This window comes from Heterocephalus glaber, unplaced genomic scaffold (genome assembly GCF_053883595.1).
Source record: "Heterocephalus glaber isolate CG9 unplaced genomic scaffold, H.glaber_assembly_v1.0 deba00001587, whole genome shotgun sequence".
NCBI classification, from domain to species: Eukaryota; Metazoa; Chordata; class Mammalia; order Rodentia; family Bathyergidae; genus Heterocephalus; species Heterocephalus glaber.
The window spans coordinates 4,970,661-4,986,120 of NW_028258365.1; the positions used below are offsets into that span (position 1 = coordinate 4,970,661).

Consider the following 15,460-nt stretch of genomic DNA (forward strand, 5'->3'; position numbering starts at 1 on the left):
GAAAGAAGGTTGACCCCAAAGAGTTGGTCTAGCGCTAGTGACCAAGGATGCTAGTTTCCCCATAGTCCCACTAATACTGGCTCCAACCACACATTTTAATATTTGCCAGTATGATAGATATACAGTAGTGGCTCCTTTATAATTGCTTTTAAATAATGGTGACCTTGTTTTATTTTCTGTTGGTGTCTTTCATCCTTTTGGGGATAATCATCTGTTTAGTGCCTCATCTTATCTCTGTATGTTTGTCTGTTCCATATGTTATAAATACTTTTCTGGGTTTATCACTTGTCTTGATTTTATCTAGATTCAAATACTTTAATATAGCAAACTTCATTTATCTTTTCCCATATGGCCACTACATCTGCTTAAAGACACATTTCTCATTCTAATATTTTTTAAAAGAAAAACAATTTTTTTCTGGTTTATTTGTATTTCATTTTTACACACTTGGAGCCAAAATGGAATTTATTTTGGTGTAAAACAGGACACCCCACCCCAACCCTGCCCCAGGAACTGTTTGCTTTCTGGGGAGAGAGTGAGCCTTTCCCTTTTGAAAAGACCTGCAGGAAGTCCCTTCCTGAGTGGCCCTGACTCCCAATCGCCCCCTTCGTTCCGTTGCAGTGACTGTGAGGAGCAGCTGCAATTTCATGGGCTTCCTGTTGCAGGCTCGGCGTGTACCTGAGCATCAGACAGCAGGCACTTTCGTCCTCATTCCTCCGCTCCAAGCTGATGACTTGCCTTGAAGAGGCCGACATCATCACCCACTCTGGCAAGTCCCTGAAGAGAAACCTGTGCTTCATGTGGAAGGTCCCTGCCCGGCCTGTGGGGGGCGTCAGGTTCCTGTAAGACCCAGAAGTGCTGTTGCTTAGTTAAGGGGCCCAGTCTCAGGGCACAGCTCGGCTCTTCTTTTCCTTTCCTCCGTATTTATCTCTGCCCCCTTCCCTACATAACCACCTTAGAAGGAGGGCAGGGCCCTGGGGACACACAGGGCCACAGCGGGCAGCACTAAAATGCCATCGTGACTCCACCTCCCCCTGCCATTGTCCCCTGGGTACAGAGTTGTCTCTCTGGACAATTCAGACTAGAGGACAAAGGAACTGCTGGCAGAAGAGCACGGAAGAGAAAAGGAGAGACGGGGGAGACGGGGGAGACGGAAAAATGGACATTTCATCAGATGCAGGAAAAGCCACTTCGGTCTTTGTGCCATGGCTTCTCCTCCACCAAATGGGCATGGTGGATCAGCTACTCAGGAGGCTGAAGCAGGAGGATCATTGGAGCCCAGGAGTTGAGGACCAATCTGGGCAATATAGTGAGACCCTTTCTCAACAATGAAAAACTAAAGTGGAGGGGATAATATGCGAGCACCGACCTCCTAAGATTGCGGGAAGATGAAAGAGCAGTATAAAGCAGTGTAGTTAGGACAGTGCCTGACAGCCGCGAGCACGAAAAAGCATCAAGTGCTCAAAATGAGATGCTTGTTTTAGCATTCTTTTCAGATACTTGTGTTTACTGAGAACAAGAATTTTTTTTTCAGGGAAGGCTGTGTGCTCCTCAGCTTCTGTCCGCCACACCCTGCAGGCTGTGTCTTAGAGCTGAGGCCTCCAGACTAGGTGTTCCCCCCATGGTGCCCCTGCGTCTGGAGCCTCGTTAGAGAGACCGGGTTAATGACCACCCTGCGGTGTCCTTCTCCATCCCTTCCGGGAGGCCCCAGGAGGGCAGCAGGACAACACTAAGGGAAACCCTGGCCCCGCGGGCTAGCTGTGTGTGGCACAGAGAGTAGTTCAGAAGCTGTTGTCTTCAAGTTGCAGGAAAAGGAGCTAAGCGGCTTGGTCAGAAGCCTGCTCTAAGCTCCCTTGCTTTCTCCTCTCCCAGAACCCTTGCCTATGGTACCATGAACTGAGTCTGGAAGCCACATGTTCGAGGCCCAAACCATGCCTATCACTGGGTCCTTGCTTTTCTGGGTGACCTCAGCTACATTAGTCACACTGTGACGACAGCCTTCTGAATGCTAACAGTGGAAGAATGATACTTGTCGACAATGTTTGTGAAAGAAATCTGTATTAAAGAAAGGAATTATGCATTTAAGATATTGTTTAGAATGTTAGTGATTTATCTTTAATCTTCAAGAGCATCTGCTATTCCGATGCAGTCACACAACTGTACCCTGGAATTATGAAACCTTTAATTAATGATGTCATTGACAGCACATCAGTAATAACTAATAATAAAGTTGAAGATGAAACGTTTTCTTTAAGTCTAAACAGTTCCAGACACTTCTTAGTGAAAAAAAAAAGTGTTCTTTTCAGTGCTGGGGATTGAACATGAGCATGCTAGGCAAGCAGTCTCCCGCTGAGCTAGCCACATTCACAGCCCCAAACAAGAATTCTGATGTTCATATTTATCCAGGAAGGGTAATTTATTTGTCTAGAAACCTCTCCGAATTACTTTCACCTTTTGAGTTTTGTGGGGTTTTTTTAAAGAATGAAGTCACACAAAGGGAATAAAATAATCTCTAGTTCTTCTATTCATTTCGACTTTTGTTCTTTTACTTCTACCATGTTCTCTCTTTGCTATTAGGATGGCCTTGGGTATTACTTAGGGGAAACTGAATCCCTGAATCACTCTGCTCTCTCTTTTTCCGCAGATTATCAGTAGTCCAGTCGTATTTTGTTTACTGGACAAGGATTGAATCATCCATTGTGTCTCAAGAGACACATAGCAGAACCTACTCAGATGACCACAGCAACGTGGAGCCTGGGTGGTGGGTGGCAGCCCCTGGGCAGAGTGAAGGTACTGCCCCAGGTACAGCTTCCACCGTGTTCACTAGCCTGGTTGTCATTATTTTACGATGGTCTATTTTCACTTACAACTGAACTACAGCCGGTTTCTTGTCCTTGCAAAACAAGCAATAAACACCCGCCTTGTCCCATAGCTGCCTCACCTGGGGGCGGTGAGAAGCTGGCGGGGAGAGGCAGGCGCCCCTTGCAGTCACGTGGAGATTGTCACAGCAGAGTACTTTGTCTGGCTCAACCTAACCAATTAAGTAGGGCCCTGGAGTGGACAGAGAGCTGCCCTGCGGAACCAAACGGAGCATGCATCTCCTACCCGGCTTCTGCCGGTCAGCACAGTATTTCAGCTGTTTTCCTTTGACCCCTGAAGCGACGCAGGGCACGCAGAAAAGAAATGAGCTCTTTTCTTCTGCTGCTTTTTTGAAAAAGCAATTTTTATTGCTCCTTTCCACGATAGGCAGATGGTTCTCTGCAGCCTGGGATGGAGAACAGAATCAGAAATAAGAGACCGATTCAACGGAAATCAACTTTTTCCTGGGTTACCCCATGATTTTACACTCCACTGGCCCATGAACTTCTGCAAAAAGAAATAAAACCAACCAAACAAGAAAACCCCAAACTGCTAGGGAATCTTTGCCCTGCTGGAAAATTTCTGTCAGCAGAACCCATTGTCATTATTCATTTCCAGGGAACGGCTGGGGACAGATGGACTCCATCAGGGTCAGGCGTCAATCGCTTGCATAGCTCTGATCCGCGCCCACTCAGTCGCGTTTTCCTTGATTCCTCTTTCCATAATTCTTAGCTAATGTATTAAGGCCAGACTCCAGCAGGAACCCCTGCCTCCCCTCAGTCTAGGACACTCAGGGACCAAGACAACCTATGGCCACCCTCCTTCCCTGCCTTTGCCCCAGAACCTCTGTCTCTGCCTACTGCTCCAGCTTTTCCACCAGGATGCTCTAGAGAGTTGGCCTGGAGGAAATCCTCTACCCCAACTCTCATTTCAAGTCTCATGTTTTATTTTATAAATCAGGCAACTGTTGCATTGCAACCCAAAACATAACTGTGTTTGCTGTCATATGGATATGACTGAAAGTGAGGCTTCCAGAGGAAGTGTCACTTTGGTCCTTCAGCCTCTTGGATGCCTGACCCACTGGGTGCTGTGACCCCAAGGTTCCAGATGCCAGTCTCAGCACCCACAGCGTAAACCCCTCATGGTGCTGGCCTCCCCTTTTGTCCCTGGCCTGCCCCTTAATGTATATGAACTCTGGTGATTCTCAAACATATCTGCCAGTAGACCCCTGGGACACTCTGGGGTACTGCCCTACCCCATTAAGGTATGATTTACGTTTACGTCTCTGTGCCTCCTTTCTGAAATGTCTCCAAATTGGACTGTTCCTTGTGATGAGCTACGGAGCTTTCAATGCCCAGTCTAAATATCCCTGGGTGAATCTTTTTCTCATACTTCCTTGGTAAACAAGTGTCTTGGGCCATTCAGGCTGCTATAACAACAATACTTTAGACTGAGTGACTCGTAAGTAACAGGAAGTCGCTGCTCGGAGTTCTAGAGTCTGGGAAGTCCAAGATCAAGGTGCCAGCAGATCTGGTGTCTAGTGAAGGGCTGCCCCTTATGTATGTGCCTTATATGTGTCCTTGTGTGGCAGAAGGGGTAAACAAACTCCCCAGACCTCTTCTGTAATGGCATTAGTCCCTGAGGGCTCTGCCTTCATAACCTAGCCATGTCCTAAAGGACCTCCCTCTTAGTAGTATTGTACTGGGGATTAGGTCTTGCATATGAATTTGGGGCATACATTCAGAACATAGCATCAAAGTATTTGCCTTATTAGCTTTGGTAATAAAGTATCATCACACGATTTCAGTGATTGGACATGTAAGGATCTCTCCTCCCAGATGTTGAGTTCAGGCACAGCAATTGCAAATCTGTATCACTGCTACCACCATTACAATGTCCTGCGCTCAAGGGTCTGTGGAAACAGTCGAGTGCGCTTAGAGTTTAGGCACAAATTCAAACTGTCAGTTTGCTATGTGTCTGGGTTTGGCTGCTTTCTTTCTTCTCCTCAGTGTTTTGAATGATGAAAGCATTGGAATACAGGGACCCTGTACACTGACGGGAGAGACTTCTGCCAACATGGCCTTCTGTTACTGTATTCTGACTGTTATTGTGGTTGATGCTCAGCACATGCTGCATGTGCCCCACACTGTGATTCACGCTTCTGTATCAATGATTTCACATCACCCGGCAATGGTTCCATGTCTTGGCTACCATTACTAGCCCCATAGTGCAAATGAAGACACTAATGCTCCAAGAGGACTTTCCCGAGGCCAAGAATAGCAGAGAGGCGCATTGAACTTAGACAGTAATCTGATTCTAAAATTTGCACTTGCTCGCTGCCCTGTGTGCAGCTTTTTCTGATGCTCTGGGCCCTCACCTTAGACAGTCACAAGGAGGAAATCAAGTGGAGTGATTCTGTCTCTGCCTGTAGCAGAACCTTGGGTCATTATCACCACCAGGGAAACTTCTAGTGTTACATGTTAGTTAGACAACCTAGGTCTTTTAAAAATTTGTGAGATTTCACTTCTAGGTAGAAGTAGTTTTTGAAGAGATTAAATATGTACAGTTGTCCAGTGGTTTCTGTATTCCCTACATGTGGCTGTTAAGAACACACAAGCCCAGAAAGAACCAGGGACTTCCTCTGTTAATACGTGGAAGAAATAAGTGTTTTGCTGCTTTGTCAGGGCCTTATATTACTGGGCAAATCATCTTTTGAGTGACTCAGATTTAGTGATTGTCCTTAAGGCACATTGGAGTCTCTACTATTTATCCTGTATCGCCGTTGTTTGTACCAGGCAATCCAGAGAGAACTTTCTTACTGTCTCTTTGTGGTGTCTTTGGGCCTCTGTGTATCTCCTGGTGCCCCTTTCACTCTTCTGCAGCAGTGCACAGATTCTTTGCTGTTGCCTTTACAGAAGCTGCAAAGGAGAACAGCCTAGATCTTGCTTCTACCATTACTGTGGGGACAAAGTTGTCTGAGGGTGTCCAGACTCTGGCCCAGAATCCTTTGCACACAGCTACCACAGCCAGCAGCTGCCAGCAGCCCAGCAGGGACAGCAACCCAACCCTAGAACCATCACTGGATGTCCATAGGCTGGAGAGGCTTGTGGCCCTCAGGTGAGTCTCCTCGGAGGGCCTTGTTTCTAAACCAAGCACCCAGAAAAGGTAAGTAGTGATGGGGTGGCCATTTGGTCCAGGTGGTAGACCAAGGCTGTACACTGAGACACTTGATCTGAAGTCTGACAAAAAGGATCTTAACCATTTTATTAGTATATGCAGCACAGAATGTTTACTTTCCTTGTTATGGAGTTGGTACATGTACATAACGCATCTTTTTTTTTTTTTTTGGTACTGGGGATCGAACTCGGGTCCTTGTGCTTGCGCAGCAGGCAGCAAAACCACTGAGCTAAATCCCCGGCCCATAACACATCTTAATTATTCTTTTCAACCCCTTTCCTTCGCTTCGCTCCCCCTCCTTCCATCTTTTGATCTCCTCTCCATTTGAGAAAAGTCTGTCTCCCTACTTTCTATTATCTTTTATTTTGCTCTTTATTTATAATTCAGGTTTCTCATATAAGAGAAACCAGGCAATACTTAAGCTTGTGTATCTGATTTATTTCACTTAACATTATGGTCTCAAGTTGATCCATTTTCCTACAAATGATTCATATTTATGTCTTTATAGCAGAGTAGTACTCCATTATGTGTAAATATCACAGTTTCTTTAGCCATTTATCTGTTGATGGACATATAGCCTACTTCTAAGGTTTAGCTATTATGAATTGTCCTGCCATTTTTATCCCTAAGTGCCTGGAATACCCTAATCATAACAGGACTACTGGTCAGAAGAGCTGAGTATGATAATTACCCAGGAAACCTGTATTGTCTTAGATGGAGCGAAGTCTCTGAGATGCTACTATAAATAAAGCAAAGTACACTGACAATTTTTGAGATATAGTTATAGTACAACACAGAAATATATTTTATATAAAATAAAAAATGATAGTAGTGAGTTCTTCGCTGTCATCCTCTCACTTCTCCCCCAACTCTGCCCTCTGCCCCTGACCCCAAACTCAGAAGTTATTCCAAGGAAATCTGATTTCATCAGTATATGCAAAGTGGTAGGAAACATTGTTTTGTTTTGTTTTGGTATGGGGATCAAACTCGGCAGACGCCAGAACCACTGAGCTAAATAGCCAGCCCTAGGAAATATTTGTTTTAATCCATATATTTAGTGATACCTTCTTACCTCTTCTGTTCTTTCTTTAGAACTCAGGATGACCGAAACTTTAATTCATTGGAAACTTGTCCATGCTTGGATACAGCTGAACAGGTAAAAGCCTGATTTTTGAATAGGGGTAAATGTTGGAATTTTGGCTCTGGCTGGGAAGCTCCAGCCTGGGAAAAGAACTATTAGACTAGTAGTCAAAGTCAGAGGGAAAGCAAGGCCATGATATACACAAAGTATCTTTGCACTAATCAATACCAGCCTCCCCATGCTATGCAGTGTCTCTGAAGTTACCAGCAATGAAGAAATTGATGGTTTTAGCAATTTGTTTTTCTACTTAGTCTTGGTTAATAATTCCTCTTTTCTTCCCCCCTCCACTTCTCCTTCATAACACTGGCTTTGAAACACCATATACTACGGCCCCAGAGGTTAGATCAATGGACAATATAAAATATACATGTGCACTGATATACTCTTTTCTTCGAAGTCTTGGAACACAAAATAAAACACAGCATAATATTCTGGCTTAAATTTTTTGGAACCTACAGTAAGAGTAAATGATCTCTCCTGCATGGGTCCTACCATTAAAGACACTCAAAGCTTTAGTCATCAGAAAGGACATAACCCTCTATATGGGCCTGGAAGCCCCTTAAGGGCCATAACTATTCTTGTAACTTTTCTCCACACTGAGTGGGTTTTCCATTAGACACTCCATCTCCATCAACTACAAATGTGTGTTTATCTACACAGGCCTTTTACTCTGAGCTCGTTTAGGAGCAGGCAAGAGTCTGGATTTTCAGTTGTTGCCTGTGTTATCTTTAAAGAACATGAGTCAGGTGCAAAGTTTAGTGGCAAACTGGATGGAAGATCAGCCCCTTTGACTCCTTTATTTTTTCCTTTTCTAGGACAAGATGGTGGCCTCTAATAGGACCCTGATGAGGCCTTCTGTATATACCGTCCATCTTACCCATCCCCAGCACCTCTGGTCCTCAGAAGCATTCAGTGGGCATGGGGCTGGGGCAGCCAACCCAGCCCCTGACTTCCACACTTCTAGCGTTTCCAGGCTACCTGCTGCTGATGGCCATGCAGAAGAACCAAGGCCTTGTGCCAGCTTCCTACCCAAGTCAAAGTGCAAGGAAGCCAGAGAGGGGGAGGGGACTGGAGAGGCTGGCATGGGACACCCTAGCAAGACCAACCCAAGGCCGGAGGTTGGGCTAGACGAAGACAGTGCCCCTTTGGGGATCCAGTTCAGAACTCCCAGGTTGGGACTTCTGCTTTGCCTGTCCGTGACTCTGGGCATGCCCCTGGCTGCTGGCCTTTGCTACCTGCACACTCAGTGTTGCCACAAATGGACAGGAGTGCCCTTTAGCGAGTCTGGTGCTGATGCTGTTGCCAGGAACAACACCAGGGAGAGTGTGCATGTCAGGACTGGGGAGAACAGTTTTGTCCTGGTTCAAGCGGAATACAACAGGATCACCCCTTCTGTGGGTAGCAAGAAAACAGTCCCCTGAGAAGACTTTCTTCCCAGGGCCCTCAGTGGCCTCCTTAGACCCCTTAGACCCTAGTGTCTCAGTCAAAAGGAGCTAATGAGAATTCCTGATGAGAACAGGGACTTTCCAGGCCTCTTGTCAGTGTGCAGTCAGTGGAGGAAGCCATGAAAGGACAGGTTATCAACAGAGGGAGTTCTTCCTGAGCTTTGTTGTCTTAACATCTGTAATTTGGCTTCTTTTTTGTCTCTTTGCAATTAGATGTTCTGTTTGAAGAGTTAAACTCAACGCAATGAATATTGTATAACCCACTCATTAGCCAGACTCCTGTGGCTGCTAAGCTTCCTCTGTTGCCTTAAGGAACCCACTGAAATAGAAACTCTGTCCCCCCTCAGGGTCTCAGCTTCATCTCTTCTAACTCTTTGAAAAAATAGAAATGCCAGGTTTGTGGTTCTTGTAAGAAGAAGAATGGAAGCCTTTATGGTCCCTCTCCAAACCACCCTAAAAGAAGTTTTCCTTTCAAAACTGGAGTTTGGAAACCAGTTGGAGCTCGGACTTGGTGAATGCAAGGGTATTCCAAGGGTATCCTTGGAAAGGCAGCAGCCTTGCAAATCTGCCATGGAAGTGGATCCAAAGCAGGGTCAGTTCTAGAGAGCTTGATGGAATGCATCTTTGGGAAAATACACAGGCAGCACAAGGCCATAAGCTCCAAAGTAGGACAAGCAACCTCTCCATCAGGTGTAAATGGATCTGGGGCCTCCCATCCATTTACACTTAGTGGAAAGACTTGTACTTCCCAACAGCTAGCAGGAATATTGCCTTTTGCCAAAGGTCAGACTTAAAAAATTATTTTACCAGCAAAGTTTGAAGAATCGCCTTCACTTGTCTTCTCAGGAGATGTCAGGAAGAAAGCATTATGGATGAAGACTATCTATCTGTTCTCACAACTTGACAAAGATCAGTGGTTCCACATTTTTCACAATGGTATCACAGCAACAGGCTGAATATGACTGTTAGGTGTGTTCATCTAAAATAACACATTGGAATTAGCTGACTTTCCAGAGGTAACCCTATTATAGCATCACCATGTCCTTTAAAATAGAAACAGAAACCACCACACATTTGGAAAGGATATTTATTTACCTTGCACCTAACTCATAGAAGTAGGATGTTAGAAACTTTGCATGAATTTTCACAGTTAGCCTTTGCAATAACATAATGAAGAATAAGCTCATTGACTTTTCAAGAAGAGAAAGGAATTTGTGGCAACTCTTGCAACAAAAGCATTTTTTAAAAAATTAGTTGTGTAGAAAAGAAATAACTTTTGGTGCTTTTCCAGCTTACTCTAACTCAAGGCTTTCCTTTTTCCCAGCTTACTCTAACTGTGCACATCTCTCCTCTTGGATCCTCGACCCTTGTGCTGGATAATCTTGATTGTCAATCTAGATGGATTAAGAGACTCCTGGAGAGGTGATTGGCTTGTGAGAGCACTGAGCTCATCAGTGGGTTTACCCATCAGTGAGTGCATAGCTGAATGGGCTCTTCAGAGGTGAAGCCTGGTTCAAGGGAGTGGATCATTAGGGGCATGACCTTGAGTACTATTTCTGGGCCCTGACCCCTTCCTTTCTGGCTCTTTCTAACCCTCTGATTCTCAAATGCCATGAGATGAGCAGCTTTCCTCTTCTGTGCCCCTTTTGCTATAGTGTCTCTGCCTTGAAGTCTGCCAACCATGGACTAAGCCTCCGAAACCGTAAGCCACCATAAACCTCTCCTCCCTTAAATTGTGGATTTTGTCCTAGCAATGGAAAACTGACCAATACCATGAGGTAGCTGAGTTCCCCAGCTTCAGTGACCTAGGTAATTTGTGTGTCCACATATGAATGTGTTCTAGGAATGCTGGGGAAAGAAACAGATGTGCTACACTCCAGTGGGGACCATAGATATCCTTTGTACATGCTCAGCCCTCCAACAAGATGTCCTTCCTCCCCACAATACAAATGAGGAATACCAGCAATGACATGCTCTTGTTTGGCCCCATTGGCTCAGAGCCAGGTGCACCACCTGTCTATCACCTTTGAAGTCTTCCAATCCAAGAGGTAATTTTTCAATGTAAACAGACTATTTTGGTTATCTATGATATAGAACAAATTATTCTAAAACCTACAGATTTAAAACAACCACTGCTATTTCTTATTGTCTTTCCTGATCCTGCGGTGACCTGGGCTCAGATGGGCAGTTCTTCTGCTCCTTGTGTTGCCAATGAACTGGAACATCCAAGATGGCTCACTCACATGGCTGCCAGTTCATACTGGCTATGGCTGGGTCTATTAATGAATATGGGAAGCAGTTTGGTTCTTTTTGTGCCTTCTAATATCATGGTGGCTGATTTCAAGAGTGACTGGGGCCGGGGATTTAGCTCAGTGGTTCTGCCACCTGCCTCGAAAGCACAAGGACCTGAGTTTGATCCCCAGTACCCAAAAAAACAAAAAAACCTCGGAATGACTGTTCCTAGCACACATAACCAGAGGTGCAGATATCTCTTTTTGTGTGTCCATTCTTCTTTTTTTTGAAATATTTTCCCTTATGCTTCTTAGCTAGCTGGGCATTCCGCTACACCATTGTGATGTCATCTATGATGTGATGAGGGTGATGGCCATCAACATTGAAGCACACAGAGTAGGCAGTGCCTAGGAGCTCTTTAATGGTTCCAGAAAGTTCTCTGGCTAAAGATTAGTGCCACATCTACCAGGCAGTGTTGACGAGCTTGTCAAAAGTGACATTTTGAAAGTGCTTAATGTTTTCTTTCTGTCCCTTAGTGGCTCCCTGATGTCTTGGATGACTGGGGCAGAGTCAGAAGGCAGCACTTCAGTCTGGGCCTGTCCTGAATGGCCCACTTCACTGTAAACCTCAGACCTTTCCAGTCACCAGATGCCTTGGCAATGCCATCACCTACTTTTTTTTTTTTTGGTACCGCGGATCAAACTTGGGTCCTTGCACTTGCACAGCAGGTGGCATCACCTACTTTTTTAGAGTGGCTGATCTTGGGGGCCAGGGCAAACATGGTGCTAACTTGGCACAGGTGCCACTCAGGTACAAGACTTAATCTTGCTGGGGTTGAACTTGGGTGGCATGGTGAAGGTGGCCTGTGCTGGATGAATCTGGAAGGACTGAAGAAAGTTGCTCCTTGGCTTCCTCTGAGCTGAAAACTGCAGATCTCTTAAGACTCAGTGTTGCCAGAGACATGGTTTTATATCTGTTACTCTCTACCGTCACTGCTGGTCACAAGACCAACCTTCATTATTGAAAGAAAACGACGGTTGACTTCACCTTTTGATGGGAGACATGGCAAAGGATTTGCAGCTGTCTTTAAATCACTACAATCTCTGGTTAGACTGCTGACCAGCCACAGGGGCTTATGAGAGGGTAGAAGGAGGGGCCATTTAACCCTGGGGGGGCCCTGGGTCATCTTCCCTGCTGAACATCAAAGGGGAGGAGAGAAATCTTCAGATTCCAGGGAAAGGCATCTTCTCTTCTCCAGGTAGTCTTCTGCCTCAGGCAAACAGTGAGGCAATATAGAAGCTGTGTCTCAGCTTCCTCATCAGAGAAAAGTTGATGACAGAATCATTCTTCTGGCCATTGCATACAACAGGTAGCTATCTACCTGTAACTAACTAAGTAACTAACCAATCTGACACGCCATTGTTATTAATATCATCCTTCAGCTGTGAGACTGTCTTTACACCTAGCCCATTTAGAGAAAGTCTGTGACCATCAAAAAAATTCCCTTTCCATGACGTCTTAATTATTAAGCAAAATTATTATATTTAAAGTGATGTTTTCCTGCAGTGCCCACCCCAACCCACTCCCCTGAAAACTGGAGTGCTCATGCCATACAAGTTGTCATGGTAGTCACTGGCTACAATCCCTGCCATGAATCAGATATTTTTACTGCCACATTCTGACTGAACTTTTTTGGCAAGGCCAGTTGGAGGCTATAGGCCTGTGGTCCAGGAACGTGAAACCCCTCAGTGACTTGATCTTGAAGGTCATCTCAGCCTGGCCTCAGGGATGCCTCAGAGGACAGTGAGTAGGAAGCATTGACTTGATCTGGAGGCTGTCGCTAAAGCACAAAGTCATGAAATTAAAAGGCAAAGGACTCAAAATGTGACATCTGAGAATAGCTTTCTTGTTTTGTAAGAACAGCTATGGAATTGTTCAGTGTTGCAGCCTCTTGGAGGAAAGGAGGTTGGGAGCCAAACACACATTTAAAGGAAAATAATGGAAAAACAATTACTGGAAACTCTATATTTTAAACAAATGTTTTTATATCTATTGTGCTAATTTAATAACCACAGGTCAGGGATAAGAGTGGGCCTTAACATTTTTACATTCAAAGACTACTTCTGATATTTCCAGTTAATTTTCCCTCACAGATACAATTTTAGTAAATCACTGTAATGCCGAGCTGTAGCTTGGCTGAGCTACCTCACTGGTGACACGGTCTGTCATTAATTTGTTGTTACAATGCTTGTTTTCTTTTTTTAAAAAAACTCTAATTAATAGCAATAACAACAAAAATAGGTTGCCAAGCCAGTAAATATTTAAACAAGTGTCACATTTACTTGAAAAGTTGTCTGTAAAGGGCTGACAATTTATGAAGAAATCACAGATGATGATCAGTCAGACCCTTTTCCTGTTTTGAACTTCCAGTATTAATCATCAATCCAAGTCTTCCTGGAATGCAGAATGCTTTGATTTTATGTCACCCTAGCCTATCCCTCTTTTTCTAGTGGTGCAACAGCGAGGAATTTCTTTTTCCAAGTTAAATGAATTTGCATAAACTTGTTTTTATCAAAATTGAAAACGTTTCCATTCCTCTTGAGATACCACCGTGAAGCAGTTTGCTCCATCTGGCTCTAGGGAGTTGCAAAATCAGCCATAACAAACTCTGATTTAGAGCATCAGGGGAGATCTTTATGACAAAGGGAAGGCCAGTGTTTGGGGTTTTGTTCATTTTGTTCTTTACATGCAAAAAGAAAACGTGAGCATTTAAGGTTCCTGTTCCACTGACAAGGATGGTTGGAGCAGCCAGGACCACTGCAGCTTCCAGGTGTCTTTGAAATTTTTTTTTTTAAAGACAGATTTAGATTATGCTACACTGTTTCTGGATTGTCTAACGGCTTTCCACCTCCCTGAGAAGGCAGTGTGACCCTGGAGATCCGGGAACCCGCAGCCCGCTCAGCCGCCTTGCTCTGCCATCCCGGAGCCTGGAGCTTGGCCCTTCACACGCTCTGTCCCGTCACTGCTTTATTGATACGTTCAATGCTCACCTCCACCAAGTCAGGCATTTCTTGGTGCGTTTGGCCTCTGACCCCTCCACTCCACCAGCAGCCGAGGACGCTTCATAAAGGCAGGGACATTGTTTTGTTCAGTGCTGTACACAGTTCCTAGTACATGTAAAGAAATCAACAAATATCTGTTAATCCAGAAAATGAGAAGTTAGATATTTGTATTGTCTATGCTTTGAGCCACCTGGACTGCAGTGAGTGAAGGGGAATTATCTCAAAATTCCTTTATTTTTCATTAGAACATTTCTAATATCAGTGATACTGTACACATAATTATAACAATCTCATGAGCAAAAAACGGGTACATTTTTGTACTTCCTTTACCACAGCATTTTATTATGTGAAGACCTCAGATGTGGTGGCACGTGTTTGTAATCTTAGCATTCCAGGAGGCTGAGGCAGGAGGCATCCAAGATTGAGCCCCACATTGGCCGCTTAACAACTTAGTAAGACTCTGTGGCAAAAAAAAAAAAAAAAGAAAAAGAAAAAGAAAAGAAATTACCCGCGAGCACTCACATGTCTACTTAATAACAATAAACCTGGTCTTCACAGGCACACCCACGTGGGGAGGCGGAAGTACTATAATCAGTAACCACTGTGTTCTCCTCGCTAAGCCACAGCAGTGCCTGTCACTGACCTATGCGGTTTCGATTTAACCGTGTGGCAGGCGCAGGAGGTGGAGTTAGCCCTGGGCTGTGTCCTCCCCTACCTTCTGTTCCCTACACAGTCCCACTTGAGCACCCTACAATCCAGTCCCGAAAATAAGGCTAACCAGCCCGTGAAAACCTGAAAAGGTTCCAGGTTTGGGGGCCCGCATGCCGGCTGGGGTGCGGGTTGGACAAGGCTGAGAGTGATATGGGGTATGTAGCCCTTCGGAGCCTCCTGCCTGGAGGTGGACTAGAGTTCTGTAGGCAACTGTCCTTGGGACAGGGCTGCTCTTAGGTCTCAGACACAGGACTTAGCCTCGCAGTGTGCTGGGACAGGAGGAAAGCTGAACGGTATCACTCTGACTCATTTAATTTGTGAGCATATTTCCTCTCATTTACAGTCAGGCATGGGAGTCTCAACCTCCACACCGCTGACCTTTGGGGCTGGATAATTTGGGTGGGAGGACTGTCCTGTACATTGTAGGGTGTTTAGCCTCTACCTCCTGTAGGGTCCTGGCCTCTACCTCCTATGTAAGTAGCTTCCCCCCCCCCCGCCCCAACTTGACCAACCCAAAATGTCCCAGATGTTGCCAATATTCCCTGGAGGGCAAACCACCCCTGTTGAGGAACCACTTGTCTACTAAGGAAGGGAGGAGGTGGAGGAGGGGGTCCAACTCTCTGAGGACCTAGTCAGCCCCATGGAAGACACTGGAAGATAAATGGCAAATGGTAAATGCTATGGACAGTATTGAGACAGAGAACTATAGGATATGAAAATCTGAGTGGCTTGAAAGACCACCTGACTTGGTGTTTTTTAAATTCTTAAAAACCTAATAGGTGAAATAAAAGTTAAGTGCTCTGGTTAAATTCTGTGGGTATCTTCCCTGCCTT

General features: G+C 45.0%; 2 protein-coding genes across 6 annotated transcripts in view; both read left to right on the forward strand.

Annotated features, from left to right (window-relative positions):
- The window catches only part of Lsm6 (LSM6 homolog, U6 small nuclear RNA and mRNA degradation associated), a 38,471-nt gene extending 35,681 nt beyond the window's left edge, over nt 1–2,790 (forward strand). For 3 of the 5 annotated variants that reach the window (XR_015443971.1, XM_087193350.1, XM_013067120.3), the window contains one exon: nt 666–2,247. Coding sequence is in view for 4 of the 5 variants with exons in the window: in XM_087193350.1 (XP_087049476.1) it covers nt 666–743 (78 nt within the window). In the remaining variant the exon portion in view is untranslated. Of the gene's footprint in view, nt 1–621; nt 2,248–2,644 lie in introns of those variants that run through there. The other 2 variants (XM_087193349.1, XM_087193351.1) reach the window with 2 other exon arrangements.
- Nucleotides 1,389–13,431, forward strand: Reeld1 (reeler domain containing 1). Its single transcript, XM_087193393.1, has 6 exons — nt 1,389–1,399; nt 2,645–2,790; nt 5,775–5,976; nt 7,129–7,192; nt 7,993–10,670; nt 11,391–13,431. Exons 1-5 carry the CDS (start codon nt 1,389–1,391, stop codon nt 8,596–8,598), a joined length of 1,029 nt encoding a protein of 342 aa, XP_087049519.1. The 3' UTR covers nt 8,599–10,670; nt 11,391–13,431.
- The last annotated feature ends 2,029 nt before the right edge of the window (nt 13,432–15,460 follow it).

Coding starts and splice junctions, on each gene's coding strand:
- Reeld1 (XM_087193393.1), top strand. Junction 5,977..7,128: donor GAGAGGCTTGTGGCCCTCAG/GTGAGTCTCCTC, acceptor TTCTTTCTTTAG/AACTCAGGATGACCGAAACT. Junction 7,193..7,992: donor GCTTGGATACAGCTGAACAG/GTAAAAGCCTGA, acceptor TTCCTTTTCTAG/GACAAGATGGTGGCCTCTAA.